At 35.2% G+C, this 16,884-nt stretch overlaps 1 protein-coding gene across 1 annotated transcript in view; it reads left to right on the top strand.

Annotated features, from left to right (window-relative positions):
• The first annotated feature begins 254 nt into the window (after window positions 1-254).
• LOC115431561 (alpha-actinin-4-like) overlaps window positions 255-16,884 on the top strand; it is a 41,181-nt gene continuing 24,551 nt past the window's right edge. The window contains exons 1-6 of the mRNA XM_030152004.1: window positions 255-358; window positions 4,044-4,130; window positions 8,118-8,205; window positions 10,032-10,110; window positions 12,041-12,122; window positions 14,266-14,351. Coding sequence (XP_030007864.1) covers window positions 271-358; window positions 4,044-4,130; window positions 8,118-8,205; window positions 10,032-10,110; window positions 12,041-12,122; window positions 14,266-14,351 — 510 coding nt within the window. The 5' untranslated portion in view covers window positions 255-270. The remainder of the gene's footprint in view (window positions 359-4,043; window positions 4,131-8,117; window positions 8,206-10,031; window positions 10,111-12,040; window positions 12,123-14,265; window positions 14,352-16,884) is intronic.

Raw genomic sequence — 16,884 nt, 5'->3', positions numbered from 1 at the left:
GGAACACCCCGCTGTAGATCTGTCATTGTTTATGACGCCTTGGCCTTGAGGTTTCTGGGTTTTAATTGCAGGTTTTCTGCAGTGAACATCATCTGAACTTCCTTTCTTGTTTTGGTGTTCTGTTTCCTGCTGCCAGCGACGCCGTTGTAACTCTAACCGTCCTGTCTGTCGCTGGTTCTGCTGAGCCTGTGGAAACATGTTCTGGTCCTGACACTCACTCCCTCTGTTCTGTCTGTCAGGTGAACGGTACCCAAGCCTGAGCGAGGCAAGATGAGGGTCCACAAGATCAACAACGTCAACAAAGCCCTGGATTTCATCGCCAGCAAGGGAGTCAAACTGGTGTCGATTGGAGCCGAAGGTAAGAACAGATGAAGAAGAAGAACCCCCCCCGTATGAGACACCCCCTGACAGGAAACACCACTGGAAGCATGTGGAGGGATTTTATAATGAGGATACAATCAAATACGATTAGATTTTATTTGTCCCACCGTGGAGACATTTCACAGTGAACGGCAGCAAAAATACAACAAGACAAGTGCAGCGAAAAAACACAGAAAAAACACAAGTGAAAATATAAAGAGAAATATAAGAATTTTGGTATTTATGTAAATATTTGTATAAATAAAGAATTCTAAATATGAAATGAAATGAACCTCATCCTCATGAACTGAATGATGTCACCTTGAACCTCTGTTCAGATCAGGCATGTTGGGTTTAAAATATTTTCAAATATATTTACTCCTCATTCAGAAATATTAGATAAATTACAAACTATAGACCATATTTATACCATATGTATCATGTCATTTTATTTACTTTTTCATTTTCGTCTTTTGTTTATATATTTATCAAATTTTTTTCCCTTGTTTGTTTGTTTATGTATTTATTTAATGTAATCTTGTTATTGCATCATTGTGTTTCATAGCAGTGATTATGGAGGAAACCAGAGAGTTTATCCCCTTGAGCCAATAAATAGCTCTAACTTTCTAAGAAAAAGCTTGAAATGGACAAAAAACAATCATCTGGAAAACATCTATGTATAGGGCTTTTTTAAGGCTTTCGTCTGTTTTCTCAAAAAAAAAAAAAAAAATCTAATTTTTACGGTAATTGTTTAAATTCAATTCATCCAAATTCAATTCATCCATTTTTAGGCAAAATGAATATCAAATTGATAGAATAGAATAGAATAGAATAGAATAGAATAGAATAGAATAGAATAGAATAGAATAGAATAGAATGGAATGGAATGGATTAGATTGGCCTTTATTGTCAAAAGTAAAATAAGAATAGAGCTAAAAGTAGAATAAGAATAAAAAAGACAAAATATGAATAGACACAATATTAACAGTTTGTATATCTCTGAACTCAAGTCTATATAGAAATAGTGCATTTATTTTTGAATAAATATTGAATAAATATTGCATAAATGTTGCATAAAAGTTGCTTTGCTTTTGCAAGAACAGAAGATTATTGCATGACTTACTGAACATAATTCACATTCTAAGTACTTCAGTGTATTAAAATGTCTACATATGATGTGAACTACTGGAATATATTATAAAGCTAACTAAATATATTGAGAGTTAAAACACAGGGTTTATGTCTCATCCAATGAAAGGAAGACGTGCGTATTTCCTTTCTCTAACTCTTAAAATCCCATTAACGTGGCGCTTCTCCAGTAGAAACTAATGAGGCAGAATAAAGTCAGCTGAGAGGACGAGACGTCAGCTCAAACATGAGAAACATCACCACAAAGAATGAAAGTGATGTGAAACTCATTCCACAGTGACAGTCGACACACACGGTGATTGATAAAGTAGTAAATGAAGCGGGTGAAAGAATGCGAAGACCGAAGGCATGTAGTTCAGGTCGGATTCCACACACACTAGCAACTAATCAATACACATGACGTACCGTCCTGATACTACGGCTGTAAAGTATCTGTGGATCGTGGTGGGAAGATGAGCTAATGACACCTGAAACCCAAGCACTTATAATGAATCTGACTGTTATTATGACTCTGACAAGTGTATCGTCTGGTTATCTCATATTTGGGTGATCAGAGTCAGAATAGACTTTATCAGAACAAGATTGAAATGGACAAAAAAATAGTGTCTAAGTTTTACTTGTTTTTTTTTAAATTCAGTGGTAAATTCATCCATTTTTAGGCAAAACAAATGTCAAATTGATGGAATAGAACAGAGCTGCAACCGATTAATTGATTAGATGCTTGAAGCAAATGCAAAAATTCACGATTCGATTAATTTACTCGAATTGATTGAAGGGAAATATTCTATTGCAGTTTTCCTGAATTGAAGTTTCTTTGTGCATCACAATAAGTGTCCGTGTGAAACACAACAGTGGAACCAATGTTTAACAGCAGAGACATGAAGGAAACAAAGCTTTGATTCAGGAGAACTGTGGCTGAATGAATTTTTTTTGGATCGCTTTCCGTCGATTAATTGGTTGCAGCTCTAGAATAGAATAGAATAGAATAGAATAGCCTTTATCATGTGTGCAGTGAAATTAGTAGTGCTACTCCAGTCATTGCAACAATATTAATAAAAAAAACAATACTTGTTATACTAGGAAATGAGAATAGTTCAAATATAGAATTATAAAAACTAAAAATAAGAAAATAAAATATACCATTTTACAAAAGTAAAATAAGAATAGAGCTAAAAGTAGAGTGAGAGTTCTACAGACTGTGGAAAAACAGCATTTTCCCATCATGCACCATGGTTGTGGAATAATCTTTAAAAAACTGTAAAACTACATACATTTATTTCTATTAATGATTTTAAAAGTATCATGGAGAATGCAGTAAAGGACAAATGTCACTGTTTTTCTTGATGCCATTATGGTTGAATAGTTATTGTGTTTTATTGGTCATTGTGTATCATGTATGTGTTTTATGTTGGTTGGACTTTGTATGGCTGATACCTCGGCCAGGTCTCCCTTACAAAAGAGATTCCTAATCTCAATGGGAATTAAGAAAGAAAGAAAGAAAGAGAGAATATATAAAATATGAAGACACAATATTAACAGTATGTATATGTATGAACTCAACTCTATCTAGAAATAGTGCATTTATTTTTGGATAAATATTGAAAAAATAATAATAATAATGAATTGAATAAATATGACTAGTACTCCAGTCAGTGCAACAGTATTAATAAAAAATGTAATGTCTATGTCCACAGTACTATGGGACTACTTTCTCATTCGTCTGTTATCACAGAGCCAATCAGCGTTCTCGTTATCTCCTGTGTAGTCTGGTAACCTGTAACCTGTCCCTCTTCTGTCAGTACTGTGACAATAAGTATCGCACATGCCATCTGCCTATCCACTTACAGAAAAAAGACTAGTGGACCAGTTCTGGGGTCGGTTTGTGCCTATTCACACTTTCAGTTACAGCATGAAGGCAAACGACATGAACGTGGTGACTGTTTTGCCTCATATGAGGAATTTGCCGGGTTTTTGATGAATATAAATCGGCCACTGGGACAACATTCATAGTGCAGAATTTGTATAGTTTGATTGACTCTGTGGCATTGGACAAACTGATATTTTGTGCCACAGCACTGTGGCAGTAGCCATTGCCTAATAAAAAAAACAATACTTCATAAAATAAGAAGAGTACAAATATAAAATTATAAAAACGAAAACTAAGATGAGAAAATAGAATATAAAATTGGACAAAAATTGATCCCCTTGAGCTATAAATAGCTGTAACTTTCTCAAAAAAGCTTGAAATGGACAAAAATAATCCTTTGGAAAACTTTTCCACTTGTTTCTAGTCTGTTGAACCTCAGTATTCCTTCAGTTTGTCCAGAATAATGGACGATGCATACTAAGACAATGAAAATAGCAGATTTTAGTCCTTCAGTCCTTAAATCCTGGTGATCTGGCGGTGGCGTAGTGGGTGTGTTGGCGTAGTGGGTGTGTTGGCGTTAATAAATGGAAGAGCAGATTGATATGTGAGCTTCATGTGTTAGATAAAAATAGGTGAATGATTAAAGCCTCGTTATGTGTCTGTACAGAAATCGTGGATGGAAATGCCAAGATGACCCTGGGAATGATCTGGACCATCATCCTCCGCTTCGCCATCCAGGACATCTCTGTAGAAGGTAAAACCCTCTGTCGATTTTCATCCGCGTAGTGAAACAGAGCTCATATGGGTGCTTGAAATCCTTGAAAATGCTTGAGTTTTAATGTTGTGTTTTCAAGGTCTGGAAAGTGCTTGAATTTTACTTTAAGTGTTTGAAAGTGCTTGAAATTATAACTCTGTGATGTGATTTATTTATTTATTTATAATATTAACTCAAGCCAAAGCTACTTAAAGACAAGTCATAGATTTTGAAAAATAAATCTTTGTCAAAAAAGGTAATTACAGGGTTCTGCGGGGTCTTAAAAAGTCTTAAAAGTCTTGAATTTCCAAATCTGCATTTAATACCTTAAAGTGTTTAACGGTATTAAATTTGATTTAGTAGGTCTTGTTCTGTTGCTATAAATGTGTTGGCTGTGTTGTGTTTAAATGTGTCTGTTAAATGTCCAAACTGCAAAGACAGGAGCTTTAGTCGACTCAGTTCCACCCGACAATTTATATTGAAATTAGGAACCGATTATCTCTAACTTTGCAGCCTCTGGTGAGAAATGACGGTGACAAACAAGGTGTAAATCAATACATTTTCATAAATTTGTGCCAGTATGGCCATGCAATAGGCTGTGAAATGGACCTTAAATTCTGTTCTAAGTGTATTAAAAAAGGTCTTAAAAAATCTTAAATCCTACTTGTAGGAACCCTGTAATTAGCAGGTGTTCTCAGGTCGACTCCAGGTACATTTTTATCTTAATTTTTGTCGCGGTGTGAGTGTGTCTGGAGAACGCCAAGTGGCTTCCCGTTTTTTTGGATAAAACTCTGTGTTCTCCTTTAATTTCTAAACTTTTTTCTAATATGAAACATAATTTTAGACGTTTATAGCATAATACAATGTATAGTATTGTGATACAAAGTGACAAAATTAATCATAAGTATATATTTTCCTGTAGATATGTATTTAACCCCTACGACAAGGTGAAAATGACCCTTAAAAGGGCTTGAATTTGATCTTGAAAAATGTGACGATCCCTGTATTTATTTTTAATATTAACTCTACCAGGTTAGATTTCAAACCAAAGCTACTTACAGAGAGGTGATTTTAGAAAATAAAACTGTCAAAAAAGAACATTCCCAGATGTTCTCGGGTCGACTCCAGGTTCATTTTTATCTTAATTTTTGTCTTGGTGTGAGTGTCTCTGAAGAAGGCCAAATGATTTCCTGTTTTGTTTTTTGTTTTTTTGTTTTTTTTTTAATAAAACTTTGCATTCCTTTTTAATTTCTAAACTTTTTGCTATTATGAAACATAATTTTAGATGTTTATAGCATAATACAATGTACATTATTGTGATAAAAAGTGACAAAAATAATCTTAAGTATATGTTTTCCTGTAGATATGTATTTAACCCCAGTGATAAGGTGAAAATGACCCTTAAAAGTGCTTAAAAAGTGCTTGAATTTGACCTTGAGAAATGTGTACGAACCCTGTATTTATTTTTAATATGAACTCTACCAGTTTAGATGCCAAGCCAAAGACTTTATGTCAAAAAAGAACATTTCCAGATGTTCTCAGGTCGACTCTAGGTGCATTTTTATCTTAATTTTTGTCTCAGTGTGAGTGTCTGAAGAACGACAAGCGGTTTCCAGTTTGTTTTTTTTTGGATAAAACTTTGTGTTCTCCTTTAACTTCTAAACATTTTGCTCTTATGAAACATAATTGTAGATGTTTATAGTATAATACAATGTACAATATTGTGATAGAAATAATCCTGAGTATATGTTTTCCTGTTGATATGTATTTGACCCAGTGAAAAGGTGAAAATGACCCTTAAAAGTGCTTGAATTTGACCTTAATAATGTGTGCAAACCCTGGTGAAAAGCGGTGGCGGCAGCAGCAGAGACGTGCCTTGCTCAAGGGCACAGACTGCACAGGGGCTTGGGGGTTGGATGCAGATGTGTGAATGCAGGAGGCGTTGTGGGAACTAGAGTGGAAGTAACGAGCCCAGACACACTGATGTGAGGAGTGATGGAGGAAGGCCAACACAAACCAGATCTGATGACGATGGGAACGGTGTTACTACTGCATTCCAACACAGCACGAACAGACAACGGAATCTAACCCTCGTCATCAGGCGCCTCTTCATCAGCGTTTCGCTTTATTAGACTCAGACTTAGAAATTACCTGGTCACAGTAGCTCAGTTGCATACGAAATGGCAATCTATAAACCCAGTTTGGTATGAATTTAACCAACAGTTTTGCTGTTACAGACATTTCAGTGTTCGCCCATGATGTCTCACTGTTATTGTTGTGATGTATTTATTTATTAACTGTTTGTTTTTGTAATTATTTAACCTGTTTTTACTTTTAGCCTCCTCTCTCCCTACCCCCCAAGGAGCCATTGCTCTTTGATCAGGCTGCACTTGTAAATAAGAATCTGTTCTTAATTGTTTGCCTTGGTAAATAAATAAATAAATAAATGGGGGGGGGGGGGATTTAAAAAATTGAAGCTTTGACCTATTTTTCCCAAAATGTAATGACATTTATTCTGGGTCACTGGCGATCTATAAACCAGACTTGGTATGAATTCAACCAGTACTTTTGCCGCTACAGACATTTCAAATTTTGCCCATGATAAGTAAATTATAAGTAAATGGGGGGAAAAAAAGATTTTAGAAATTCATAAAAAATTTGAACTTTGACCTACTTTTCCCCAAAATGTAATAAAATCTATTCTGGGTCACTGGCAATCTGTAAACCACATTTGGTATGAATTCAAATAATAGTTTTTCTGTTAGAGTGTAAACAAAAAAAAAAACAAACCAAAACCAATACCCCTTGCCGCCTCTTTGGGTGGGTGGGGTAATAATAATAATAACAATAATAATAATAATAAAATCAACTGTCCATAACCTACAGGCAGAAAAGAACATATTTGTCCAGATTTTCACTGTAGAATAAAGCTCTAAATGTTGCGACTGATAGAAAAAATCTCTGACACTTCAGGGATTTAAACCTTTAAACCATGTCGAGCGTTAATGAACACGATTATGAGTAAATAAACATCTGCCCACAGATAAACCATCATCACATAAACCCAGAGAAAGCACAACATCCACTTTAACTGAGCATCTAGAACAGCGGTTCTGGTTCGGAGGGTGGTGGGCGTGGCCCTGGTGGCAGTGGGCGTGGCCCTGGCCCAGTTGGATGCCTCCGTGTTTGTTTGTTTGTTTGTTTGTGTTGTTTAGTGTCCGTTCTCTGTGGATTATTACTCCTGTCAGTCTGTAACGACTCTGCGGTGCTTAATTAAAAGTGCCTGGCTTCAGTTAAGTCTGGTGGGCGTCGGCCAACACGCAGCAGCGTTTTGACTCATATTTAAATCTCCTGATGCGACGGCGGTTCTGGAGTCCCAGTAAACAAACACATCTGTCCACTTCATCCAGCTGAGGATTCACACAACCACACTGTTTTAGAACCTGTTTCAGAACCAGACTGTTTTAGAACCAGACTGTTTCAGAACCAGACTGTTTTAGAACCAGACTGTTTTAGAACCAGACTGTTTCAGAACCAGATTGTTTTAGAACTGGAGTCCTAATGAGATAAATGGACCTGAGTGGTGGAATGTGATGAAGGTCAGTTTATTAACTCAAACACTTCTTCTTCTTCTTCTTCTTCTTCTTCTTCTTCTTCTTCTTCTTCTTCTTCTTCTTCTTCTTCTTCTCTTCTTCTTCTTCTTCTTCTTCTTCTTCTTCTTCTTCTTCTTCTTCTTCTTCTTCTTCTTCTTCTTCTTCTTCTTCTTCTTCTTCTTCCTCTTCCTCTTCCTCTTCCTCTTCCTCTTCCTCTCTTCTTCCTCTTCCTCTTCCTCTTCCTCTTCCTCTTCCTCTTCTTCTTCTTCTTCTTCTTCTTCTTCTTCTTCCTCTTCTTCTTCTTCCTCTTCTTCTTCCTCTTCTTCTTCTTCTTCCTCTTCTTCTTCTTCTTCTTCTTCTTCCTCTTCTTCCTCTTCCTCCTCCTCCTCTACAGAGACCTCTGCTAAGGAAGGTCTTCTTCTGTGGTGCCAGAGGAAGACCGCCCCCTACAAGAACGTCAACGTGCAGAACTTCCACATCAGGTAGCGTATGACCTTTGACCCCCACTATGTTCACAATGTTATAATGTTAAACATCTGAGTCCATCTGAGTTTTGTTTAATATTTTATCTAGAAAAATAAATAAACTGAACCTTCATTCATGAACTCTTGCTTAAATTTTTTCTCAGAACATGTAGAATGTGTAGATCTATGAAGTAAATCTGAAGAGACTAAATGTACTGAAATGTATTATTTTCAGGGTTTGTTAAATGTGAATATTTATTATTATTGTTGTTATTATTATTATATTTTCAAGTCCAATCACGTAATTAATCGATAACATAATCTTTAGTTCTAGCTCGACACAATTTATTTTTTTGGCTTGTTTTAAAAACCACAACATTGTCAGAAATGTATGAATGTTCAGATTTTTCCTTCAGGACTGAGTTTGGAAAATCAGTGGGATTTACAACCTCATTATTTTTGGCATCGTTTTATGGCACAGAAAACTAAAGAAAACCTGATCAGACGTATTTGAGGCTGTATTTTTTCAGTCTGTGAATAACCTCAGAGGTGGATGATGTTTGATTCTTTACACAGATGCTGATAATATGATCCAAACATAGAAACAAGAAAACAGAGTGGAGATGCTGCAGCATTCATCTGATACTGAGGCTGATCAGTGTTTAGGGGTGGTGTTCTGTAGAGAGGCGCCCCCTGCTGGAGGAACTGGAGAATTACATGGACAATGATAACACTGGGTTACAAAAAAATGTTTTTTGCAAGTTGTCTAGGTTTTTTCAACTGAATTAGGACCATTTTGCACCGCTAAATCCAAAAATGACATCTGTTTTTCTCAATCAGGTCAGGTTTTTTTTGCTAATTTGATTTTGAAAAATTTGATCTTCTCACAAAATTGATTACATTTTTGTGACTTTATCAGTTGATTTTTTATATAGTTCTCACCCAAAATAGGTTTTAAGAGAAAAAACATCATTTGATCACTTGATTCTTGTTAGGTACAATGGTGTATTCACCGCAGATGTAGCAGAATATGTCAAGCTTATTTTTGCAAGATCTTCTAGTCGAAGCCATTTCATTCACCTGTAATATTGAAAAAACCATTAATCATAAATTGGCAAAAGTAAAATCTTCAGAACTCGTTTATTGCAAGAAATATGAAAGAATTTTTTATCATATGATGTGAAAATGCCCATAAATGTAAGCAAAAATGTTAAAAAGCCAATATGTAGCATAGTTCAGAAAGTTGACCTGATTGAGCAAAATTAATGTGATTTTTGGATTCAGCACACCAAAATGATCCTAAATCAGCTCCAAAAACTTAAACAATAAATTTGTTGTTGACCAGTGTAATGAATATGATTAGATTAACTTGGAAAAGGCAGTAATTTAAGGGGAATTTCTAAAGGTTTTTGAAAATCAATAGGATTTAATGTTATAGATGTAAATTCTTCATCTTAAAGCGACATAATGTTTTTATTAAAAGGTGAAATTCAGATGCAAATGTTCAGAAAAATCGTTTTAATAGTCAGTTAATTAGTTCATTCTAGGGTTTTTCCTTTATCCTGATTCAAAAGTCAACTCTAAACCACCATATTAGAGCTGATATTTAATCACTTTTCTTCATTGTTTTTTTATTTTGTTTGTTTGTTTGTAGTGAAACACACAAACCAACAGATTAAATGAGTCAGATTTTGACGCTAAACTCAAGGCTTTAAATGCACCAACGCCTTTTGTTATCATTATTTACCTAAAAACACAGTGTTTTCCATGAATCTGTGTTTAACATGAGTTGATGTTTCATGTGTAATCTGTGTCGTTTTGCTGACGTATGTTTTGTGCGACAGTTGGAAGGACGGCCTCGCCTTCAACGCCCTGATCCACAGACACAGACCTGAACTCATCGACTACGACAAACTCAGAAAGGTAACGCAAATCTGAACGGTCCGACATGACACGGTTACAACCCCATACCAGCGAACGCATGGAAATCCTGTTTATTTGAGGGTTTTATGTGTGGTGTGCAGATGGGATGGCACTTTTAATTTTGTTGTACTTGTTACCATGACAACGAAGATATTCTGTTTAATTCTAAAATGTGACTGAAAAATATCAAATAATATCTGAGAACATTTGAGCTTTTAACCCTTTCATGCATGAATTATGAGAACCTTAATCAAGATTTTTTTTTCCTAAGTGTTTTTATTCCTCTTTAGGCATGAAAAAAAACCAATGTGATTGAATTTTTTTTTTTTTTTTTTAAATCAACCTGTTTTTCATGGAGTTACAAAAATGTCCACTCAGCTACACCATGAATTTTATTCTTGAAGCAAAGAAACATGTATTTAAAACCCAATATCATAAAGTGATACGAAAACAGTGAAATGAAACCATGTTTAATGCAGCTAATCTGATGTTTTCTCACATTTTAACATATTCTAATACTAGTTATTACTCACTTCATGGAGATAATATGCAAAAAATAAATATTAACAATTGATTTCCACTCAAGAACCAATCAAGGACAGCAAAGTTACAATAATGGTATGAACTGCAGTTTATGAGATGATGCATAAGTGTCCACTGTGTTGGTTGATATGGAACTAAAACAACAAAACCCATGAATATACAAGATTAAAGCTGTAGAGTAATGGTCCACTGTAGTGACCACTATGCATGAAAGGGTTAATCATATTTTTTTCTGTCTACATTCACCACTTCAGTTCCACAGTTTATTTGTTTTTCTTGTAAATAAATCCACGGCTTTAACTTGAGATGTTTTTGCCCAAATTTATGACTTGAATAGTCAGGTTTTACAATTTTTTTTCTTGCAAATTTCTTATTTATAACCTAAAACATTCATGGATTTTTCTCATTAATTTTTGGCCTTTTTTTTTTCTTTTTTTTTTTTTACTTTTTGCAATTTTCTGACTTTAATCTCTGTTGCAAGTATATGATTAACTGTCTGTTTTTCTTAAAAATTAGTCACTTTCTGATAGAAGTTCTGTTGTTTTTTTTTGGGGGGGGGGGCATATTTATGACTTCAATATTCAAGGTTTTTTTCTCATGAATTTACCTCTTCAGTCTCAGTAAATATGAGTTTTTGTTGTACATTTACCACTTTAATCTCAGATCAGTTCATCACAAATATTACCTTATAGCATCAACAAGTATTTGAGTTTGTCTCTTGTAAATTTGTGGGGTTTTTTTTTCCTATAAATGATTTTTTATTTATTTTTATTTTCATGTTCATTCACCACTTCCACTTCAGTTTCACAATTTTCCGACTTTAATCATTGTCACAAATATATGTCATATTTCTTTTCTTGTAAATTAATCACTTTAATCTGCTACAATATCTGGTGTTTTCTTGCAAATTTATTACTTGAATTTAGTTTTTTTCTTTGTCGTAAATGTACCTCTTTAGTCTTAATAAATATGGGTTTTTATTGTAAATTTACCACTTTAATCTCAGGGAATTTATCACAAATATCACTTTATAACAACAACCAATATTTGAATTTTTTCCATGTCAAATTGTTACGTAAATCTGAGAGAATTTGTGCAGAACATCCAAGCTTTTTCTCATAAATTTGTAATGATTTTCCTTATATTTTTCAACTTTAATCTCAGAATTCATTCACATTTTTGCACAAAACTCAAGGAGTCTTTAGTTTTTTTCTCATAAATTTGTAACATTTTACTTAATGACTTAAAATCTCATAATGTTCCCCGTGTATTTAAAAGCTAATTTCTTTTTTCCTATCGTATTTAGTTTCTGTGTTTACATTTGAGCGTTGTCTTCATTTTCTCTGTAAAAGTCAAAGCTCATCCTCTTCTCTGATTGGCTGTTCAGGACGACGCTGTGACTAATCTGAACAACGCCTTCGAAGTGGCCGAGAAATACCTGGACATCCCTAAGATGTTGGACGCAGAAGGTAGGATTCACCGTCGCATCCTGTGTCTGCTTTATTGTCTTTATGGGATGTTTTTCTGCTTCTTTATGGTTTAATAAACAGCTGTATTTACATGCACACGACGAGGTGACGTCACTGCAGTCCAACCAATCAGTGACGGATCTTAAATCTAATGTTTATTGATCACACTGTTTCCATTAAATACAGAAAAGGCCGTTTACATTGATACCAAAGGTTAAATTACTTTATTATTCTCATAGAGAAGTTCAGTCTGTGCTTCACCCATAATACACACTGCGCCTAGCATTAGCATTAGCATTAGCTGTTAGCATTAGCATTAGTCTATAAGGAACAGTGAGTTGAACCGACATATTAACATGTGTTTTTGACTTAAAAACTGAATTGATGGGATTTAAGCCTCTTCATCTTCTAAGGCATCCACATTTTTACTGGATGGAGACGAGTCCTCTTCTTCTTCTTCCTCATATTCCTCCTCTTCCTCCTCCTCTTCCTCATCATCTTCCTCCTCCTCTTCGTCATCCTCCTCATCTTCTTCCTCTTCCTCCTCATCTTCCTCCTCCTCATCTTCATCCTCTTCATCCTCCTCCTCCTCATCTTCTTCCTCTTCCTCCTCATCTTCCTCCTCTTCATCCTCCTCCTCCTTATCTTCTTCCTCTTCCTCCTCATCTTCCTCCTCATCCTCCTCCTCCATCGTTGTATCTTCATCTTCCATCCAGTCACAGCGTTGATGTGCATGTAAATGTTAGCGTTGTTTAACCTGATCCATCAGTTCTTACAGCGGACCAGAGGCCTTCGTCTCCAGGGTCGACTGAAACTCTCCCCCCCTCCTCCTCCTCCTCCTCCTAATTTCATGTCTGAAGCTTCTGTTTGTTCTTCTGAGGTTCAGACAGTTTCAGCTTCTTTTGTCAGATGTCATGCAACATCTTTTCTGATATTTTCATCCTTTTTGTGTGATTTTTCTTGTCTTATATTATATTTTATATTATATTATACCCTATTACATTTAATTTAATCTCCTTTTTTCAAATGTTTTTGCCTTTTGTCATTTTATCCAGTTGTATTTTTGACATTTTTCATCTTTTGTTTTTTTGTGCCTTTATATCATTTTCATCATTTTTCTCGTGTTACATCGTCCTAAATCTTTTTGTCTTGACATAGTATTTGTGTCTTTTACCTCATTTTTATTCCTATGTTCTCTTTTTATGTCATTTTCATCCACCTGTGTCTCTGACATTGTTTTTGCTCTTGATTAATGTTTTGCAACATCTTCATTTTCTCACACATTTTACATCGTTTTTAGCATTTTCTTCATTTCTCACTTTTGGGTTGTTTTTTGTCATTTTTATCTCGTTGCATCTTTTATTTCATTTTCATCTTTTTCACCCTGGTGTGCATTTCACATCATTTTCATTTTTGACTCATCTTCATCTTTTATAGTGTTTTTTTCTAGGTGCATCTTTTCATTTTCATCATCTAATTTCTTTCTGTTTTTGTTGGTTTTATGTTGTTTTTGTCTGTGTCTTTCACAGTCTTTTCATTTCCCTACATGCTTTACGTTTTTTTCATTTTTATTTGTCACTTTAGTTTTACTTTATAGTTTTTGCATCTTTTACCCATTTTCATTGAAGCCATTTTCACCCTGTCACATCGCATCTTTCATATCATTTTCATTCTTATTTCTTGCAGTGTTTATCATGTTACCTCATTTTTGTTGTGTTTTTTGCATCTTTTTACATCCTTTTTGTTTGTTGCATCTTTTTACAGGTTTTCATCACGTTGCATCTTTTACAAATAATCTAAAAAGAACCAAAACTAAGCCTTTAAACTGCACAGACTTAATGAATAGATTAATGATCTTAAATCACCTGTTGTTAACTGTCTCATTGTGATGCTTTTTTGTCATTACGTTGCAGCTCTAGTTGTGTTAAAGTGCTCTGACCCTCATATGTTCAGTGTTGAATGCTTCCTCATGTTCTCCCTCATCCCCACCTTTTGCCTGTGAATGTCCATTAGATCATTCCATGAGGCTGATAAATGTGTCTGTGTGACCTTTGACCTGTTGTGTGCTCATACGTGTTGTGTTTGCGTTGACGTTGTCCCGTGTCCTGCCTGTTTTCCTCATAACCTCCCCTTCCCCTCGTAGACATTGTCAACACGGCTCGTCCGGATGAGAAAGCCATAATGACTTATGTGTCCAGTTTCTACCATGCATTCTCTGGAGCGCAGAAGGTACCCGCTGACCCCTTTGACCCCTGACCTTTGACCCCTCTGATACTAACAAGGCGCTGCTTCCTGTCGGGTCCTGGCATGGCTTCAGTCTCTCTTCACAGCATCGCTAAAGTCCTGAACCTCCAGACCAGGATGCTGGATTCACTGGGACGCAAACACACAAAAACCAACAAACACTTGCTCTGTTAGCATTTAGGGGAAATAATCACATTTATTGATCAGTACGGCTGATTAATTGGTATCAGCGGTGATCGAAGAAATCAGGCCTCAAACCAGAAATAATAACTTTTAGGGATAAGAACAGAAAAACAGCCAAAAAGACCTGAATTTTTTTATTTTGGCTTAAAGTTCAGTTCCACATTTACTTATTAATTCCTGAATTTGACATTCAGCAATTCACTTATATTTATTTATTCATGTATTTGTTGCTTTTTCTTAAATATTCATCAGTTTCTAGTTTCTGATAAAGTCAAAGATGATTCATTTTAGACACAATTTACATTTCTTCAGCAACACACAGGTAAAATAGACTTAGCATACGGTAATTATTGGAGCTAAGTGCAGTTATTTTGCATGTTTTCACCCCATTTTCTCCCATAAACACAGTTCGATAAAGGTGAAATGTGATGATTCTGTCAGTATTAGAAGGTTTAGACTCAGAGTTTAAGGCATTTTAGACAAATTAAATAAATGAAATCATATGAATATTCATCTAAATGTACCTGATGGTTGCAGTTTGTTTGTAGTCGAACTATTCACTATGTGCTACTTTTAAGCCTTAGCTTTTCCGAACCTGATACACAGATAGGTCAGTAATAACGGTCAAAAATTAGGTGAGATTGGGTTTATTTTTGCTGATTTGTGCAAGTTAATTCTGCTAAATCTGGTCTTTTAATCTGCAGCTGTTCATGATTATACCGACTGATATTATGATTCCCGATACTTTTGCAAACCTGGAATAAAGCATAGTCAGGTTTCTGCTCTTTTTGTGGCGTTGATTGCAATTAATTGTAGAATAATTAGTCGTCGGCTAAAATAGAAACAAAGTAGAAGGAAAAATTTGTAACGGGTCAAGAACTCCAGCAGAACTTGATCTTATCTTTAGAAGAACTTGATCTTATCTTTATCTAATGTAGCTGCTGTTAAACAAAACATTAAACATGAAAAAAATAAAAGAGAAAAAATGGGAGAGGAAACTATCACTCCTACACATCCACACATTCATTGACTGATATGGGACCTAATCGATCAAATCTGAACCTGATCCTGGTCCAAACCCAACTCTATCAGCCTTTAAACCCAACTATGCAGCTGGATTTTGTTACTTGACAGTTTTTTCTGATGATTTTAGACACTATTAGAACATCTTAATCTCCTTAAATGCTTGTTCTGAACTGTAGACGAACATAAACGTCGACATTAGTAAAAACCCGCTTCATCCTCAGAGGTTTATGCTCCTAAAAAGCAGAATGAATGTTAACTTTCTATTAATTTCACATAGAATTAATCATTTTTACTCTATATCCCTACATCTGCATCTGGACTCCTCATATTTGATGCTATTTACATGAGACTTTACATATTTTAGCTGTTATTTTAACTGAAATGAACATGGTTAGAGCAAACGTCTTTGAGGAACATTTAACGTCTGGTGCAGAGATGAGTATTTATCTGATTTACCCCAAGTGTTTAGTTGGTATCATCCTTCTTTACTCGCTTAATTCGTCTCCTCGTGGTGTTTTCTCGCCTCCCTTCGGACGTTGACGGATCCATGTTGTTTTTGCTCGTCGTGCTCTAATTAATTTTCTGGCTGATTCAGGTCTTGTTTCTACCGTCGTCTCAGGAGAGCTGAGAGGAGAACGTAGCACTGTGGAAACTTATTCCACGTGTTCTCCTTCTTCTTCTTCTTCTTTAAACCCGATCACAGAAAATAACAGATACTGACAAAATTAAACCACATTCACCTTTAATTCAGTCAATCTGGGGTGTCTTTTATTTTAAAACAAAAAAAAAAACAAAAAAAACATAAATTCAAACCTAAACTAAATATGTGTCAGTCAATATATTTCAGTTATTAGTGATCACTATGTAAATTTATTGTGTTTCTGTGCTAAATTAAAGCCCTTTCCTCTGTGAAAACACCAGGAAATAGACAAATATATGATTGTGATTCTTATGACATTACTGTTTTAAACAAAGCAAGAAAATCTAGAATTAAATCAAGGAAAGATGAAAAAAAGAATGAACAGAAGATAGATAGGATGGTAGGAAGGATGAAAGGAGGAAATGAAGGAAGAGAGGAAGGATGGAAGATGGATAGGATGAAAGGAAGGAATGATTGAAGGAACAAAGACAGGACGAAAGGAAGGATAACGGATAGATAGGATGGAAGGAAGGAATGATTGATGAAAGAAAGACAGGATGAAAGGAAGAAAGGAAGGATAAAAGATAGATAGGATGGAAGGAAGGAATGATTGACGAAAGGATGAAATGGAGAAAGAAAGGAAGGATGGAAGATAGATAGGATGGAAGG

Source organism: Sphaeramia orbicularis, chromosome 13 (genome assembly GCF_902148855.1).
Source record: "Sphaeramia orbicularis chromosome 13, fSphaOr1.1, whole genome shotgun sequence".
NCBI lineage: Eukaryota > Metazoa > Chordata > Actinopteri > Kurtiformes > Apogonidae > Sphaeramia > Sphaeramia orbicularis.
Note: the sequence above shows the minus strand (reverse complement) of the source record. Positions and strands in the feature narration are given on the sequence as shown.